Source organism: Camelus dromedarius, chromosome 2, assembly GCF_036321535.1.
Source record: "Camelus dromedarius isolate mCamDro1 chromosome 2, mCamDro1.pat, whole genome shotgun sequence".
Taxonomy (NCBI): domain Eukaryota; kingdom Metazoa; phylum Chordata; class Mammalia; order Artiodactyla; family Camelidae; genus Camelus; species Camelus dromedarius.
This window is the reverse complement of record NC_087437.1, coordinates 121,078,718-121,096,845: the sequence shown is the minus strand read 5'-3', so window position 1 is coordinate 121,096,845 and position 18,128 is coordinate 121,078,718. Positions and strand designations below refer to the sequence as shown.

The 18,128-nt window shown below is 57.9% G+C and overlaps 1 protein-coding gene across 1 annotated transcript in view; it reads left to right on the top strand.

Moving 5' to 3' along the window:
- TSPEAR (thrombospondin type laminin G domain and EAR repeats) overlaps positions 1 to 18,128 on the top strand; it is a 123,480-nt gene extending 105,352 nt beyond the window's left edge. Inside the window, exons 7-12 of the mRNA XM_064476569.1 lie at positions 297 to 523; positions 1,851 to 2,037; positions 2,849 to 3,078; positions 12,437 to 12,624; positions 15,101 to 15,202; positions 17,888 to 18,128. Coding sequence (XP_064332639.1) covers positions 297 to 523; positions 1,851 to 2,037; positions 2,849 to 3,078; positions 12,437 to 12,624; positions 15,101 to 15,202; positions 17,888 to 18,041 — 1,088 coding nt within the window. The 3' untranslated portion in view covers positions 18,042 to 18,128. The remainder of the gene's footprint in view (positions 1 to 296; positions 524 to 1,850; positions 2,038 to 2,848; positions 3,079 to 12,436; positions 12,625 to 15,100; positions 15,203 to 17,887) is intronic.

The window sequence follows — 18,128 nt, the reverse complement described above, 5'->3', positions numbered from 1 at the left end:
AGCTGTGGTCCCCACTCGCTAGTTCACGTTGGGGCACAGACTTTCGGGGGAGCCATGAGCCGTGGGAAGTGTCTAGCAGGGATCTGACACCTCAGTTCCACCCGGCTGGTGTCACTGGGGACCCTAAAGCCCACGCAGAGACGAGCAGCTCCTCGGACACACCTCCCCACAAGGTGACACGGCTCTCAGGGCCGCTCGCCCGACCCGATGCTCAGGGCCACAACCAGGGCCCTGGGGTTGCGCTCCCAGGATGTCCGTCGGGCTTCCGTCCTGAGTCTCCGTGTTTCCATCATGAGCCAAAGAAAGACTGGACTACGTGGAAGAGCATCAGAGCCTGTTCACGGACTCGGAGACGCTGGGGATCGAGGTCTTCGCCATCCCCGAGGCCGGGCTCTTCATAGCGACCGCCAATCGGAAGGCCACGTCCACCATCTACAAATGGACCGACGGAAAGTTCGCCTCCTACCAGGACATCCCCACGCACCAAGCACAGTCCTGGAGACATTTCACCATCGGGAAAAAGGCAAGTCTGCATTCGGAGACGTTCTCGGTCCTTATTACCAGGGAAAACCCACAGAGTCCACAGACTGGGAAGCCCTGTGTGGATTTTACAGGGCAAGTGTCTTTCGTGGTTTCAAAGCCTCACGCAGGTTCTAAACGGCTTTCAAAGTCAGACACAGCTGCGTCTCTAAATTCAGAGCGTGACTGAGTAAGTCCGTTCGGCTTCCTTAGAAAATAGATCTGAGCTGCTCCCCAGCTCCGTGCAGACCTGTCACTGACAGCTTACAGCCTTTGAGATAGCTTGGCCTAAACGAGTCAGCAATGCCGAACTCACATCAGGATGGAAGGAGACCCCAAGCCCCAGCCTTCCCGCATTCGCTCCACAAGCACGGGGCACGTGATGTCCAAATGAAGGGACAGGTGCAGGTGGCGAGGGCTGGGGCCCAGGGGCCTCAGGGTGGGGGGAGGCCCCCGCGAGTGGCGCCCCTTCCACCGGGGCTGCGTTGAGGATCGGCCCAGGGGCGGGGGCTGCGGGGGGCGTCCTCTTCACGACGGGGTTTCTCCTCCCTGCTCCTTCTAACCCTTGACTCCAAACGGCAGTGTCCCGGGGCCACCTTCCAGTGCCTGTCCCCCAGGTCGCCCACTCACAGCACGTGTGCCGGGTACAGCCCTGCCCTCCCCTGGGCCCACCCGCTGGGGGCAAAACTGAGCAGAACAGACCAGGCTGTGTGCTCCGTCCCTGCAGGCCATCTCGGTCCTGCGCCCGAGTACAGCCTGGTGAACGAGTGACCAGCTCTCTGGGTTTTGGTTGATGACATTTTAAAGGTTTTTATTTTTTCATTATCAAGAATAACTTTACAGCAAAGCGGAAATTTAGAAAAGTAAGAAAAATCTGTGCAGACCGGAGTGTGCCCGGGGCCACTCCCAGCCTGTGAGCATGTCCCTCACTCCGGGCTTCTGGCTCCTGCTAAATCCCGTGACCCGGCCGTCTGGCCTCTGGGTCATGTCACAGGCTGGGCATTTCCGTGTCGTCCTCGGCTGCGTGACAGACACGTGCTTCCTGAGGGAGAGCGGGGCAGGGAGAGCTTCCTCCCCATCCAGGTGCTGAACGAAGAGTGCTGTGCGTAGCGCTCTTCCTGGGCCCGGGAGCTGGGGATGGGGCTGGGGGGTTGGCACGCGTGGACACGGGTCTTAAACATAATCAAGATCTGGAGAGATGGTCCAGGCTCCGGTCCTGCCCGGGCCGTCAGTCGCGGGCTCAGCCCATCCCGAGGCCGGCGTTCAGCGCCCCCCGAGCCCCAGACTCCTCACGTGGGTCCCGGGAACGGGTGTCCTGGTCCTCTCCCCAGATCTTCCTGGCTGTGGCCAACTTTGAACCGAATGAAAAGGGTCAGGAGTTCTCCGTCATTTACAAGTGGAGCCAGAGGAGACTGAGGTTCACGCCTTACCAGAGGGTCCCCACCCACAGCGCCCGGGACTGGGAGGCCTTCGAGGTGGCCGGGGAGCACTTCCTGGCCGTGGCCAACCACCGGGAAGGTAGGGGCTGAGGCCTTCAACCCCAGGGGCCGGGCGTGATGGCCTGCGGGGCTCACTGTGCTTGTCAGGGCTTGGCCACCTGACACTGGCGTCTGAAGGTAGTCACACCTGAGCACCCCCTCACCTGCCCAGGTCAGGGGGCCCCGCCCTCATCCATTCTGGGCACAAACTCCATGAACTGCAGTGGGTGTGGTGGCAGACAGGCCTGGGAGGGGCCGGGAACCCGGGTTCTGGGCCAGGTGACCACCCTGAGGGACCACACCAGCCCTGCCTGCCCTGTAACTGGAGGAGGAGACAGGGCCCTGGGGGCAGCCGGCCCTGAAGGGTGTCCTTGGCTCCATCGGCATTCATCTGAGTCTGCGTCTGCTGGGAAGCTCGTGGGGGACTGGGGAGGAGCCCCACACTGCTCACAGGCAGAGGGGACCCCAGGAGCCCCATGCCCAGTGCCCCCCATGGCAGTGAATGCTCCAGGAGTGGGGGGCTCCAGGAAGCACGATGAGAGGAAGGGGCTTCGGCCTGTGCAGGCCTGCCCTGTGGGGGGCAACAAGAGTGAAGGGGACAACGCAGTGTGAGGCATGGGGCCGGGGGGGGTCCCACCGCCAAGGTGCTGGAAGGCCACATACAGGGTGTTCTGGAGCCGTCCGGAGGCAGGGGCACCCAGGGCTCTCCTCGGGGCAGAGGCGGGCCGTCACGTAGACGGCGTCATCACTGGGGGCCTGGGAGGGTGCAGGAGAACTGGGCCGAGGCCCCAGGGCGGGCCGGGCGGGCCGGGTCCTGTCTCTCCCACCTCAGCGCACCGCTGGGCTTCCAGGCGACAACCACAACATAGACAGCGTCATCTACAAGTGGAACCCGGGGACCCGCCTGTTCGAGGCCAACCAGACCATCGCCACGTCGGGCGCCTACGACTGGGAGTTCTTCACCGTGGGGCCCTACGCCTTCCTGGCCGTGGCCAACGCCTTCAACGGCACGTCCACGCGGCTGCAGTCCCGCCTGTACGTGCGGCTGGCCGGCTGCTTCCAGCTCTTCCAGTCCTTCCTGGTGAGGAAGCTGTGCCCGCCGTGGGCCCTGCACCGCTGCCTGGCGCCCGAGCCGTTGCAGGGATGGGTGACACGGGACGGGGCCCCACGAGCCAGGACCTGGCCCCACCTCGGGCCCTCCACACCCAGGCCCCTCCCCAGTATAAGGCTCAGGCTGAGCCCATGGGACCCCCGTATACAGCCTGGGGAGCCTTAAAATGAGGCAGGAGGCAGCCCGGTGCTGCCCTCCCTCTGACACAGAGTTTCCAGCAGCATCAGATGCTCAGACAGGCCCCCTGGCCCCTGGGTGGCCCTGCAGTCTGACCGCCTTTATGTGGCTGTCAGGCTTTGCCTGGGGCGGCCGGGCAGCTGGCCTCCGACCTGGCCAGGTACGAGAGTAGCGCCGCCCACCTCCCCTGCAGACCTGCAGTGTCCCTTAGCTGCTTCCAGTGGCCTGGCTGCCTGACAAGGCCTCTGAGTTGAGGCAGTGAGGAGTCTGTGTTGGGGGCTGGCGCTGGAGGCCCCGACAAACCACGCGGGACGGCCCATCCCAGGCTGGCAGCCGGTGTTTCATCCCCTCTTTGCGCCCTGTGTGGTCTCACGTGACAATATGGGGCCCCGACCCTCCTCCCACCCCCTCGCCCCCCTCCCTCCAAGCTGCCTGGCTGGCCCCTCCCAGTATCAGACCGCAGACCAAGCCCCCCGGGATGATTCTAAAATCTAGTCCTGGCCGTGTCGTAACGTCCTTCTTGCAGAGGCAAGAGTGCAGCTGCGATCACTCCCTTCCCAGGGGTCACAGTGGCCGGACAACCTCCGTGCCACCCCTGGGTCAGTCCCTGAATGGGGGTCAGACACTCTCCTCTGGTGCCACAAGCCCACCGCACGTGGCTCACTTCACACGTGGACCCCGTGTGCTGCGTGTAACTGTTTTCAACAAGTTCCTGACAGATTCCTCCAAAAATCCCTCCCTCTCTCCTTTCCTTTTTGGGGGAGAAAACCACCGTCTCTGCACACAGTCACGTCTTCCAGCTTCTTGCTGCCCCCCAGGAACCCCATCGTCTCCTGCCCCCGCAGCTAGAGCCCTGTGAGCACCACTCCTGGGCGTTCACCGTGAGCTGGAACTCCCGTCGCGTCTGCAGGGTTTCTGGCTGGCGTGCATCCATGGAGACCCTGCTTCTCCCTTCAGCTCCCCTCTACCCCCGCCTCCAGCTCCCCAGGCCTTCCAGGCCTACTGCCTTTAGAACTGACCCCGGTTCCCATTCTGGAACTTTCCTGTCGTCTTCGGCTGGAGCCAACCTGTCCAGGTCTAACACCCATGTTCTGGTTGACCCTGTGTCTGTGGGTGACACCTAAAGGACATCCTCTTCCAAGTGCTCCCCCACACTTCCCAGCATCCCATGCAGCTCGGCCGGGTCATGTGACCACGGCTGGCCAATGGGCATTGAGCAGAGAGAGCAGGTGTCAGTCCCAGGCTGGGGGTGAGAGCTGGTAGGGGCGTCCGGCCTCCACAGCCCCTCGGGCCACCTGCCCCGACAGTGCAGCCACAGGCTGGGAAGCCACTGACCTCACCCGCTTGGCGCAGCGAGATCCCACCTCTGTGGTGTGGACACTCGTGGTGGCCGCATCCATTACCCTGCCCGATGCACGTGTGCAGGACTTTAGGTGGAAGTCATTCCCCTGGGAACACGTCTCCCAACTCCTCTGCCCCCCGAGGCGCCTTCCCTTTGACCGTCTCTGCCCTTGGCGCCCTCGGCTTCTCCGCAGGGGCTCCTGTGCCCCGTTCCCTTGGTCTCAGCGCCCTTCGATCTGAAGGCGTGAGCTCCCAGGCCTGGGAGACCCTCCAAGCTTTTTCCCATAGTTTCCGGCTTTCCGGCTCCTCCTCGCTCTCCCTAGAATTCCGGCTGCCGGCTTTCGGGTCTCCTGGGCTGAGTCTGTCTTTTTGTTTCGTTCTGCAACCCAGAATTCCTCACCTTTATCCCCCAGCCATGTTGATGAGTGTCTTCCTGTAACGCCAGGAATAACGTTTCTAATATCCAAGGACTCTTCCCTGTGGACGGCATTCTGTACTTTATCAATGCAATATCTTCTGGAGATAATTGTAATTTTTTAACGTTCTTTTCTGTTTCCAGAACTAGCTCAGTGTTGTCCAGTAGGAGTGTATGTGTATAATTTAGCCTGACTCTCATGTTTAAGGTCTTTCGTCAAACACCTGGAGACCCTTACTTTTCTGTTTCCATTTAATGTGAGGCTGCCGGTGGGTGGCGGTCACGGGCGGCCGTGCTCAGGGAGCTGGGGCATCTGGTGGAGGCCCCGATGCGGTTCTGTGATAAAGGCCTTTGTAAACTGGCCTTTTGTTCAAATGCAGGAGAGGTGGGATCACAGTGTTGGTAGCTCTTTGATGATGATCTCCAGAATGCACTCCCTGCCGGCGGCAGGACCCTCTTCCCTTCGAATGCTCGGTGGGACAGCCCTGCCAGGGCCCTATGAGGGTGACCAGAAGGCCACGCGCCACGCCTGTGAGCTGGGCTGTGGGCTGTGCTCTCAGGACAGCACAGGGCCCCGCTCCCTGTTCCCCGCTTGCCCCTGGATCCCTGGAAACCATCGCCGCAAGTCTCTCAGAATAGCCTCAGCTCCTGCCAGTGTCCCTTGTGCAGTACGTTCCAAACCCCCGCCCAGTTCTGGCCAGTCTCTTTGAATGCTCTCCGGGGGTCTGGGCTCCAGAGGGGTGAGCACCTGCAGCTCTGCCTTGTCAGACTCCACCTGGGAGCTCACTCCAGTCTGCACCCAGCCCCGCCTCAGGCCCTAGACAGGCGACATCCTCAGAAGGGGGCCGGGCTTGAGGGGCAGAACGGGGCCAGCTGACCTGAGGCAGGGGCTGTCTGGGCTCCGTGACCCAAAGGAGAACCAGACAAGGGGGTGACATCGGCCAGAAGAACCATCCAGGAGACGGGCGGGCCAGGAGCAGGACCACGGTGGTCCTGAGACAGTGTGTCTCCGGCCCGCAGGCAGGGCTGCCCCAGGAGCCTGACTCTGAGGGTGTGAGGGGGCGTGAAGCCCACGGAGTCCGGGGAGGCTGGGCCTGGAAGCTGCCTTCTGTTACGAGTCACATCTCCTCACACCCCTGAGGCCTCAGAGCCCAGAAGATCCCACCTTTATGTTGTGCCGGCAGTTTTCGCAATGTGCTCAGACCCTTTTCGGCCCTTAATGTATTTGTGCTTGGTCTGGGGTTTTGCAACCCCTTTCGTGGCCGTGAGCTTTGAAGCAGGACCACGTGCGTGAGTGCGGGGCGCTGACATCACGGGGAGCCCGTTCTGGAGGGGCGGCCGGGTGTGGGCCGCGGGGCGCAGGCCGGTGTCTGCAGAGCTGTGCGCGCAGACAGCGCTGGGAGGGGTGCTAGGCAGGGCCCCAGGGCTGCAGGGGGAGTTCAGCCCATGAGGAAGGCCGGGCTGTGACCATGCTCGGTCTGCAGCCCAGGCGTGGTGGGAGGGAGGCTGCCCACCCTGGGCACATTCCTCCACCCCCCACCAAATCTCCTCACCCCTCCCACCAGGAATTCTAGAAACTTCCTCCTGGTGGCAGAGACCAAGGCTCCAGCCCCTTGGCCTCACCATCTTGGACAAAAGGAGGTCCAAGCTGGGCATGTCCAAGAAGGAAGGGGCTCTGTCCCCAGGAAACCCAGCCTCCAGCTGCCGGGATTTCTGCTCGCTGAGCTGTCTGGCTGTGGGCCCTGTGGGCAGACTCAGCATGGAGGGGCTGGGGGACGAGAGAGGGAGCAAGGGACCAGGACTGGGGGCTTGTTGCCTGGAGGAGGGGCTGATGGAGGTGCCACTGGCAGAAATCAGGAGCAAGAGCGGCGGGAGGTTCAGGGCAGGAGGGTCGGCTGAGGGCCGTGGGGCCCCATGGGAGAGGGTCAGTGAAGCCCCTGGAAGCCGGGCAGGTGGAGGGGACGGGCAGAGGTGCTGCCCAAAGGACAGACAGGCCGGTGTGCGGGGACAGAGGGTGAAGCTGTGGGCTTGTGGGGAACATGGTCTCATCCAAGAATGTAAACATCCAGAAACAGATGAAAAAAAGGTGAGAAAGTGGGTTGAGAGGAGCAGCTGGAAGGCAGGTGGCATGAGTGCCCTCAGGGGTCAGCGCAGCCTGGGCGACCTGGGAGGGGCCGGGCTCAGGTGCTCGCAGCGGGAAGGGCACGTCCTCTGTGCCTCCGCCTTGCTCTGGGAGGCAGGAGGGGCAGTGGACCAAGCAGCTCAGGTAGGAGCAGGGTTTGGAGGGGCTGCAGGGCCAGGGGGAGCTCGGAGGGGACCCAGAAGTTGGCCAGGGTGTGTGCTGCCCGCTGCGGCCTCCCGGGATGGGACCCTCGCCCACCTAAGCCAACTGCCCACAGTGAGGACGGCAGTGCCCTCCCAGGGCCCCAGCACTGCGCCCCGCCTCCCCTCCCCAGGCACTCCCAGACCTTGGTTCTTGGCTCCATCAAAGCCGGAACCCAAGGGCCTCCTGCCCAGCACCTGACCCGCAGGTTCCTGGGAGCCTTCCTGCCCTCGAGGGAGGCTGTCGGGCTCCAGATGTTCCTGGCTGCCAAGTCCCAGAAGCACCATCATCCCTGAGGTGCTCCGAGGCGGCCGGGCATGGCGCCAGGGGAGGGCTCCAGGGGAATTCCGCTCGGGAGGAGGGCAGGGAGGGCCCCCCCGGCCCAGCAGGTGCCTGGCTGCCTGGCTCTGCTCTGGCGCCAGGCGGGGTTTGACAGGGCTGTTTGATGTGGGAATTCTCTCCCTGAGGATCCCTAACACACTTAGAATCCAGGAGAGGCCTGACAGCAGGGCCCGGGCCCATACACCCCCAGGGCAGGCTGGTGCAGCCCTGGGCGGGGGCTCCCCACCTAGTTGCTTCTGAGCTGGGGCACAGCCACTTACTGAGGGCCCAGATCCCAGCCCCACTCTGGGAGAGGCTGCTGGCAGCCAGGCGTGGGGAGGAGTGGTCACTACCAGGGAAGTGAATGTCAGTGACTGTGACCCCGCGGGGCCCCATGCAGGTCTCTGCCAGCCTCTGGCCAGATGAAACACAGGACACTCAGTTCAATTTGAATTCCAGATAAACCACGAATAACTTTTTAGTAAAAACATGTCCCAAGTATTGAATGGGATGCACATAGACCAAAAAACTATTGTTTATCTGAAATTCAAGTTGAATGAGGTGCCCCCACCAGCTGGACACACAGAGCGGAGGCCAGGAGAGGGCCACACCCATCTGGATGCTTCTCCCTGCCTCACTGCCTCTGGCCACTTCCTGTCCTTCCTTGCCTCGGGGCGCCCTTCTCCCCCAGTTCCAAAACCCAGGCAGCCCCTTCTCAGACCCCCATCGGCATGCCCCTCCACACTGGGGCTCAAGGCAAGTGAGCTGTCTGCGAGTGGGGTAACTGGGAGCTGGAAGGAGGCCCTGGTGATCTCGGGGAGATCCCCTCCTCAGACCACCCTGGCCCCTTGTCCTGTGTGGGTGTGCATGCGTGCACTCAGGAGTGTGTCTGTACACGTGCAGGCTGCGTGCACAAATACACAGGTGCATGTGTGCAGACACGCGTGTGCATAAACCATGTGTGCCTGCAGGTGTGTTTGTACACACGTGTGCTTGCAGGTGTGTACACATGTATGCATGCAGGACTGTGTATATGCAGCTGTGCGTACAGGTGTGCGGGCATGCAGGTGTGTGTATACGTGTGGCTCACATGCATGTGCGTGCAGGCGTGTGCACTTCCCTCTGACGTGGTTTCGTCAGTATAGGGTGGGTGGCGCCCATGATCTGGCGCCTGCTGCCCCGGGCGGTTTCTGCAACTTGGGGGAGCTGGCCTGTGTGTCACTCCCCACACTCGTGCTGTCTCTGTGATGCAGCCACAGAGCAGGTGGTGCTGAGGCCTCCCGGCCCCGAGCGTCTCCAGCCGCTGGGAAGTTGTGGGGTGGCCCGGGGACAGACGTAGTGTCCCCTCATGGAGCCACGGTGGCCTCAGCCCAGCTCCTGGCCCGGCGAGGGGTCAGCGATGCCAGGTGGCCTGGTCCCTTGTCCTTGTCCTAGTGGGTTAGTCTTTCAGCTTGAACTCACTCCTGCTCCCCAGGAAGGGTTCAGGCCAGTTCTAGAGCAGCTCTCAGCCAACGCGCAGGCAGCGGCGCCCTCTGCTGGGCTTGGAGAAAACACCAAGCGAGGCCGCGGGGCACCGGGACCCTGAGGGACGAGGACAGCACACAGCTGTGTGAGCGGCAGGTCCTCAGTCTACAGCTGGAGAAGTGACGTCCTGGTTGGTGACTCACGTGTGGAGGAGGGGCAGCCACACACCCGCCCTCCCCGGTCTGGGTAAAGGGAAGCAGAGCCGCTTCCCACGTGGCCCGGGGATGAGAGTGTCCCTCCAGCACCAGCCGCGTGGGCATCAGGCAAAGCCAGGGAGAGATGCGTTGGCAGATCCGAGTGGCTTCTGTGTCGTGACCAGGTCTGCCCCCGCCAGGACCACCTGCCTCTGGGGACACACAGTGTCCTCAGGAAGCAGGCTGGTCCCAAGCCAGCCCACTCGCAGCTTTGGACATCTCTGTGTTCCCAGGTTCAACTCCTTGTCTGTACAACCAGTTGGAGCCCAGCACCAGATCCACTCTGACAACCACTGCTCTGCAAACACGGACAACCATCCCTGTCCCTGTGGGCACGAGATGGCCCGGTGGAGGGCAGCCTCTCCAGGGTGCCCCAAATGCCGTCCGAAAGCACCTAAGCCATGTTTCTCCTTGCTGCAGAGGTGGCTGTGGGACACCGATCTCTGGGTCTGGTTACCCCGTTCCAGCTTCCCAGCAGCCGCAAAGTCTGATGTTACCACCAGGACGAAGGCGCCAAACCTCCACCTGCCGTTGCATCCTTGCCCTCACGCAGTCCCTTTAGGCTGGGAGGTGCGGCCCCGCGTCCACTGGGGGAGGGAAGAGAGGGCCTGTCCACCCCTCTGACCACGCACACTGAGCGTCCTCCTGGCCGCCAGCTTGGCCGCCCCCAAGGATGTAACACTACCGGGAAACAGGCTCGTGTTCCACTGGGCAAAGAGCCGACGTCTTCTAGAGCTCTTTTGTAGGCACATGCGATGAAATGGTCAGATGTTAAGTTTGATTATTCCATCAACTGTATACACCCTCCAACTACCTCAGTCAAAGTATAGAGCATTTTCCTCACTCCCAAAACGTGCCCCCTTGCAGTCAACAGCCCCTCGTTCCCGCCCGCACGGGCACCCACCAGTGACTTCCGTGACTAGCCATTTCTCCTGCTGGATCCTTTCTGAGTCAGACCACGGGCGCCGCTGGCCATGCACGTGGGTTTGGCTGAGGCACGCTTGTTGCGTGAATATGCTCATTTCCATTTGTCCACCTGTCCTGCTGATGGGCACCTGAGCTGTGTCCAGCTTTTCACTATTATGAATCAATCTACTAAGGGCATCTTATAAGAAGGCTTTCTGGGGGCAAGTGTTTTTATTTCTCTTGAGTGAGAACCTGGGAGTGGAATTCTGGGTCATAAGATAGGCGGATGTTTAACTTATAAGGAAATTGCCGGGCAGTTTTCCAAAGCAGCTGTACCGTTTCATATACTCCCGTGAACAGTGTGTGAGTTCCAATCACCCCACATTCTTACCAACATTGGTTGTGTCTGTGTTTTTAGTTTTACTCATTGGGTGTGAGTGGCATCGCTGCATGGTTTTTAAGTCACAATCCCCTGGTGACGAGTGATAGTGAGTGCCTTTCCGGGCACCTGCTAGAGTCCCATCTGCAAAACACCTATTCAGGTCTTTTGCCCATATTTTAATCTGCGTTGCCTTTTCATTATTGACATTCAGGAGTTCCTTATATATTCTGGATGCAAGCCCTTTGTCACGTATACAGTCTTCTATCTCCTCTTTGCAGTGTTAATTCAGTGTGTTGCTCCAGTAATCACAACATACGTTTTCAACTTGCTACAATCTATTTTGAATTAATATTATACTTTACACATAATGTAATAACCATATATAATCACACATAAATGTACTCACAGCATGATTTCATTTATCCCTACCCGGCTACCAGGGTACTGTGTGCGCATATATGCTCACAGTTGCGCTCAGGTTACAAGCTCCACAATTTGTCGTTATTTTTACTGCAAAGCCTTTACACCCACGTGCCCGCCATTCCCAGCGCCCTCTGTGTCCTTCCTGCAGACTGTAACCTCCGTCAGCCTCCAGCCTTCCCAGCACCCCTCAGTACTGCTTAGAAAGCGGGTCTGCTGGCAACCCCTCCTACCACTTTTATCTGAAAATGACTTTATTTTACTGCGAGGGTTATTTTCACTGTAGAATTCTGGGTTCACGTTTTTCTTTCATTTACTTTAGAGACCTTTTTCTGTGGACATGGCACTTCTGTTGTTCCCAGTGAGGTCGGGTGCCACCGACCTTGTAATGGATGTGTCTTTTCCTCTGGCAGCTTCTGAGACTGTCTCTTTCCCTTCCATTCCCATCTGTTTGAGTGTGATGTGTCCGGGTGTGGGGTTTTTGTGTTTATTCTGCTTGGGGTCTCTTATTTCCTTTAGTCTGTGGTTTGGTGGTTTTAATTAAATTTGGAAGATTAGCCATCATTTATTTTTCCTTTCTTTTCTCTCTCTCTCTTTTCTCTCCTTCCTGTCTTCCTACTTTCCTCCCTTTCTTCCTTCCCTCCCTTTCTCCCTACTGTCACCCAATTACATGCATGCTGGACCGCGCTGTATGACCCACTGATCGGTGAGGCTCTGTTCACTTTTACTGTAAACTTTTTTCCCCCTTTCTGTGCTTTAATTCAAATAATTTCTGTTGGTCTGTCTTCTAGTGCACTGATTCTTTCTTTTGGATTGCCCAAGTAGCTCTTGATCCCATCCAATAGTCCAGCCCTGCTGCCCCCCGCACACCTCACTCCCCAGGTGCTAAGTGATTTTGGAGGAACAGCATGCACAGGAACCCAGCGATGGGGCTGTCCGTAGAACCAAGGAGACCCTCAGGCCAGGGACGGCATGTAGTAAGAAACACCAGAGGCACCTAGGCGTCGCTTCGGAGTTCGGAGCCGGGCGGGAGGGAGCAGGGAGGACTCCCTGGAAGAGGTGTTCAGCAGCTGGACCTCGCAGGGCCGGCAGCATTGGGGCGTGGGTAGTAGGGGGTGCAGGTGGTAAGCAGCCGTCCAGCAGATGATCTCCTCGGGTCCGGGCAGGCGTGGGTGACACGGACGATGAGGCTGGGAGAGAAAAGCCAGCGCGGAGGGGCGCCTGCCGGGTGCCTGGCGCGAGGCTGAGGCTGGGGCCTCGTGGCTGGCTATTCTGAGGGTCTCTCCGTTCACGCGCGCTCCCTGCCCCCCTTCTCTTGGTCCCAGACGTTTGGCGCCGCAGACTGGGAGGTTTTCCACATCGGAGAGAGGATCTTTCTCGCTGTCGCGAACAGTCACAGCTACGACGTGGAAATGCAAGTGCAAAACGGCTCGTACGTCATCAACTCGGTCATCTACGAGCTGAATGTCACCGCGCAGACGTTCGTCAGGTTCCAGGAGATCCTCACCTGCAGGTACTGGTGGGGCTGCAGGTTACAGGGAAGGGGCGTGGTGGGGCGGGGCGTGGTGGGGCGGGGCGCGGCCGGGCGGGGCCGGTGGGCGGGGCCGGGCCGGGGCGGGGCGGGGCTTCAGACAGACAGGATGATTGGAACCAGGGGGCTGCGATGCCACCCACAGCCCCTGCACCCCCGAGGCCACGCGCGCCTGACCCCTCTCGAAGGTGTGCCGCCGCCTCACTCCACACCACAAAACTTCTGGGCCCCATGGAGTGATTGTGGCTCCTCTTTGTAATCTTGACTCTAACTGCTTTTAAACGCTGTGGCTTGTGTTTTTTTTTTAACAACTCAGTGGAGGTTTTTAAAATGAAATTCACAGATGTGTGCAACCATCACCACAGTGGCTTTAGACCATTTTCATCACCTCGAAAAGAAACCCCTACCCTTTAGCTACCACTGCCTCTCCCCCCACCTCCCTCAGCCCCTGGCAACCACCGGTCCGCTCTCTGTCCCTCTGGGCTTCCCTGCTGTGGACACCTCGTGTGACTGGAAGACATGGGACGTGGCCTCTCACGTCTGGCTTCATTCTCTCAGCACGTGTTCGAGGTTTGTCCACATTGCGGCGTGTCAGCACTTCAGTCCTTTTAACCACTGAGTAATATTCCACCACGTTTATTTGCCACTGTTTGTTTATCCTCCATCAGTTGATGGACACTTGTCTGCTTCCACCTTTTGACAAATGGTGTGGTTCTGAAGAATAAAAATATACTTCAAATTACTGTCAACGGACTTACTTTCATGCTGCTTTGGAGGCAGAACAGAAAGCCATGCAGGATGCTTGCCTTCTGCTTCGTTAAGCCAAAGCGGCTTCTGATATGGGCCGTGGTGCACACAGTGTAAGTCAATGCTTTGCTGTTTGCTTCTTTTCTGTAGGCCTTGGTTTTGGAACTCAGTTACAGTTGGAGGAGTAATGCACGTGGGACCACACAGCTGCCCTGTGCCCACAGCCACACTATATGAACTTTTTTTCAATGACCAAGTCATAACTGGCCATGGCTAGAAGGGGCATGAGGCAGGATCTTGGCCAATGGAAGAAGGAAGCAGTGAGGAGGGATCCCCCATTGGCCTCAGCCTCCCGACGTGCCCCCAGGTCCCTCTGTGGGCCCTCTCACTCTCAGGGTCCTGCTGGAGCACCCTGCTCTAGGTCAGCACCATCACTTCCCCACAGAGAAGGAACCCGGGTTGAGTATCAACCAAGAGAGAGTGGCCCCCTGCTACTTTAACAGGTCATAGCACTGAGCCACCGGACATAAATGCACTGGCCTGGCCTTTGGCTTCCAACTAACTCCTGCTTGCTGCAAGGCTGTGGCCTCAGTTTCTCCATCTGTAAAGTGGGCACAGGGCCTGCAGTAATCAGAGAGGTGATTGGAGACCATGGCTGATGCCCAGTTTGGCCTCCTGGGTGGGATGGGGCTCTGGGATGTCCTTCCAGGAGCCACCTGTTGGATCTGAGCACAGACTCACCCTTAGCAAGTTCAGGATGCTCTTGCTGAAGACAGGATGCAGTGAGTCTGTTGGCAGTAAGAACCACAGCTTCAAAATGTAAGGGGTCGTCTCTGTGTCAGCAGATCCTACTGGCACCTGAACAGGTGTCAGGGGGAGTGAGAGCAACTGGGTGACTTCTCTGCCCGTGCCCTCAAGTTCCCATCTCCAGGGGGCGCTGCAGGCCTTCAGGGAGTGACCAGGAGCTTGGGTTTGTTCCTGTGACTATTTCAACCTCTTCAGAGTGTGTGACCTTTGCACCTGTATTCATAGCATCACTGTTCTGTTCACACTTGAACCCAAGTGTCCATCGACAGATGAATGGGTGAACATGGTGGTCCATCCTTACAATGGACTCTTTATGGCTCAGCCTCAGAACGGAAGGAAGTCCTGACACCTGCTACAACGTGGTGAACCTTGAGGATATTATGCTCAGGGACATAAGCCAGTCATAAAAGGACAAATACAACAGGATTCCATTTGTATGAGGCCCCAGGAGGAGTCAGACTCGTAGAGACAGAAAGCAGAACCGTGGCTGCCAGGGGTGGAGGGACGGGGACTGAGTGTTCCATGGGGACAGAGTCTCAGTCTGGGAAGGTGGAAACACTCTGGAGATGGATGGTGGCGATGGCTGTACAGCAATGTGAAGGTATTTAATGCCACTGGGCTGAGCACTTAAAAACGGGTAAAGTGGAAAATTTTATGTTATGCAAATTTTAGTACAATTAAACTGACTTTTAATTTTAAAAATGAACGACAAATTTGCATTTCCCTGGAATAGACCAACTCACTGTGCAGCTGAGAAAATCGCTCCCCGCTCTGTGGACTTTGGAGGTGGGACCCCACCCTGAGTCCGGAGACTGGGGGAGGAAACGGCTGGACACCGTGCCCCTAGTTCTCCGGCAGCAACTCCGGGCGCCGCGTCCTCATGTTTGCTCACTTCCTCCGGCAGTGCTCTGGACTGGGAGTTCTTCTCGGTGGGAGAAGATTATTTCCTGGTGGTTGCAAACTCCTTCGATGGAACTACCTTCTCGGTAAACAGTATTATTTACAGGTAAAGACCGTGCCCCTCCCCGCTCCCTCGGCTCACCGGCGGTGTGCTCACCTTCCCTGCGGTGGCCACAGGCTCGGAGCGAGTCACAGGCCACTGGGCCCTGGGGTCGCCTGGCACCGGGTGCACCTGGGTGCAGGCTGAGTCCGGGTCCCACCCTGGGCCAGCCAGTGACCCGCTATTCACACAGATGCGCGTGGCCTCGGATGCTGGCTGGAGATGCAGTGTGCAGACACTAGTTTGAGAGTTATTCCTATTTTATTCTATCAAGTGTCTCCATCTGTGGCAGATCCCTATTTTTCACGTGTCTTTCAGTAAGGCTGTGCACGTCCCCACAGAGGTGCTGTGGCATTCTCCTTACATTCACGCTGGGAATTTGCTGAGTTCTGTACCCTTCCATCTCCATCTGCTTGTCGGGACAATGAACTTTTTGTGTCTAGCCACTGAGCTACATTATCAGTCCTAATAGTTTTCTGAAGAAGAGTCTTGTGGGAGTGCCGGGAGTGCAGCCACATCTGGGAACGAAGGCAGCTTTGCTCTGTAGTGCGAAGGTTTTTACTGTTCACCTAGTTTTCTCAATAAGCTAGAAATTCCAGGACCGTCTTGAGTCTTGGTGCCAGCGGCCAGTAGTTCTGTCTTGCTGGCTTGATGGGAACTGGCTGGAAGCCACAGTTTGGCGGGATGTGAGCAGTCGTGCGGCGACCCTTCGGCACTCCTTAGTGCCTGGCGTGGTTCTTCCTGGTGAATCTGTTGATGTAACGACTTGGGACGAACGCCCTTCACTGATGATGTACAATTATTTCCATGCCCCTGGCAACAACTGTTAGGATTGACTTCAGATTTTTGCATCTGTAATAGGAAATGAAATGGCTCTGTGGTGTCTTCTGGGGGCCTGATATGGGCCCTAACTTAATAGATGCACCTGTGGACGGCAGTGGGTTGAGCAGCAGGACGTGTCTGCTTCCATTCCGAGATGTTAAGTTCACGTACAAGGCTGCCTCAGCCTGATCCCTTCTCAGCGGTGCCTGAGCAGTTTGTCCAGTATCCTCCATGGCTATCAGTTTAATCAGGTTTCCCACCTCTTCTTGAGACGAGTTTGGTCATCTGTATTTTATTAGAAAAATCATCAATTTTCTTTAGTCTTTCTAACGTGTTGCTGTTTTCAACAAGACGAAGTAATTTAAAAAATTTTAAGTAATCTTAAGTGATTTAAAAATTTTAAGTAATTTAAAAATTCATGTGGAAAAATACATTTTCAAGGATGGCAACACAATATTGAAAAGGAGACTAGTGAAGTTCTGGGCAGCACACAAATGAAGCAGTGGGATTTTTGCTAAAAAATAAACAAATGTATAGAAAGAATAGAACGAAGTCCAGAAGAGAGCAGCCTTTCACAGCCACTTAGTGTGGTAACATTACATTTCAATTCAATGAGGAAAGGACACATTACTTAATAAAATAATTTCCTGTAATTTTCTGTTCATATGGAAGAAAACAGAGCTATATCCCTGCTTCATATTATACACTAAATACATTTTGTAAGGTGCAGACGTCTAAATGCAAAACCTTCAACAGCAGAAATAGTAGAAGAAAAGCTGAAATGATGTTGTAAAACCTGCAAGCTCTGCAGAGAAGACGGGAGGTTTTGCACAGGCTGGAAAGAGGTGGCCACGTCGACTGCCTCCACTGAAAGCTTTTCTATGCAAAGGGCATCTTATTCAAAATGAAAAGACAGGCTGTCCACTGTTCACCACACATTCAGCTGAACAGGAGCTCCACAAAGTAATAAAAGATTTTGGGGATGGGGGAAAATGGGCAAAAGGCACGAACAGGGGTCTTTGGAAGAAAAAACGGAAAGCGTGAGTAACCGCAGTAGAAGTTGTTTTTCTCAAAGCACGAAGCTAACATGTTTCCCCGTCTGTCTGGACGCTGTTTAAAGACCCACAGTGCTGGGGGCGGGAGCGCAGGGGCTGCTCCTTTCCCACCAGGACAGGAATCATGTCAGCCTTTCCAGAAAGTCACCTGGAAAAACACTAAATTAAAACTGCTGCTGCTTTTGATCCAGGCGGCCTGCTCCAGGGCCTCCACCCGATGGACACAGAACTACTGTCAGTAAACCCCCTTTGAAGGGCAGAACTGGGCGTGGCACTCTCCCATGGGGGCGTGGGCCACAAAGCCGTATGCCGGGTGCCACATGCGAGTGGTGCCCGTGTGTGTCTGAGGGCACCAGCCTCACTGTCTGCGCCCGCCCCAGGAGTGAGGAGGGGGCTGGGGCTCGGCCCTGCTGTTAACACCCCCAAGCTGCCAGGACCCCTCGGCAGCCTCCATTCACTGGGGGCACCCAGAGGGCACTCTGGGCTGGGGCAGGACCCTGGGTGGGTACGCAGCTGCAGGGTCTCGGACAGGGAAGTTCCCTCTTCCAAAAAGAGCTCATTTTGCTCTTTGCAGGCTGTGACAGCCCCTCCGGGCCCAGCTCCCCGGGACTGTAACCTGGGGAGATTGTGAGGCCCGGGAAGCGTGGCCTGTGGGAAGTGCAGGCGAGGGCCTGGCGAGGATTACGGAACCACAGGGTGCAAGCCGGCAGGGTGGGAGACCCAGGGAGGCGGAGCAGTCCCGACACCTGGGCATCCTCTCCCCTCCTGGCACCAGCGTCCCTGCCTCCGAGGCTGACGGCAGCTCTCCCCACAGGTGGCAGGGGTACGAAGGCTTCGTGGCCGTGCACAGCCTCCCGACCTTCGGCTGCAGGGACTGGGAAGCCTTCCGCACGGCAGCCGGGGCCTACCTAGTCTACTCCAGCGCCAAGGAGCCCCTGTCCAGGGTGCTGAAGCTGAGGACAGGGTGATGGGCCCGGGGCCCCAGGGCCAGGACCACCTGGCCGCACCCCAGAATCCCACCCGAGAAGCTCTGGAACCTCCGGGGGTGGAGGTGG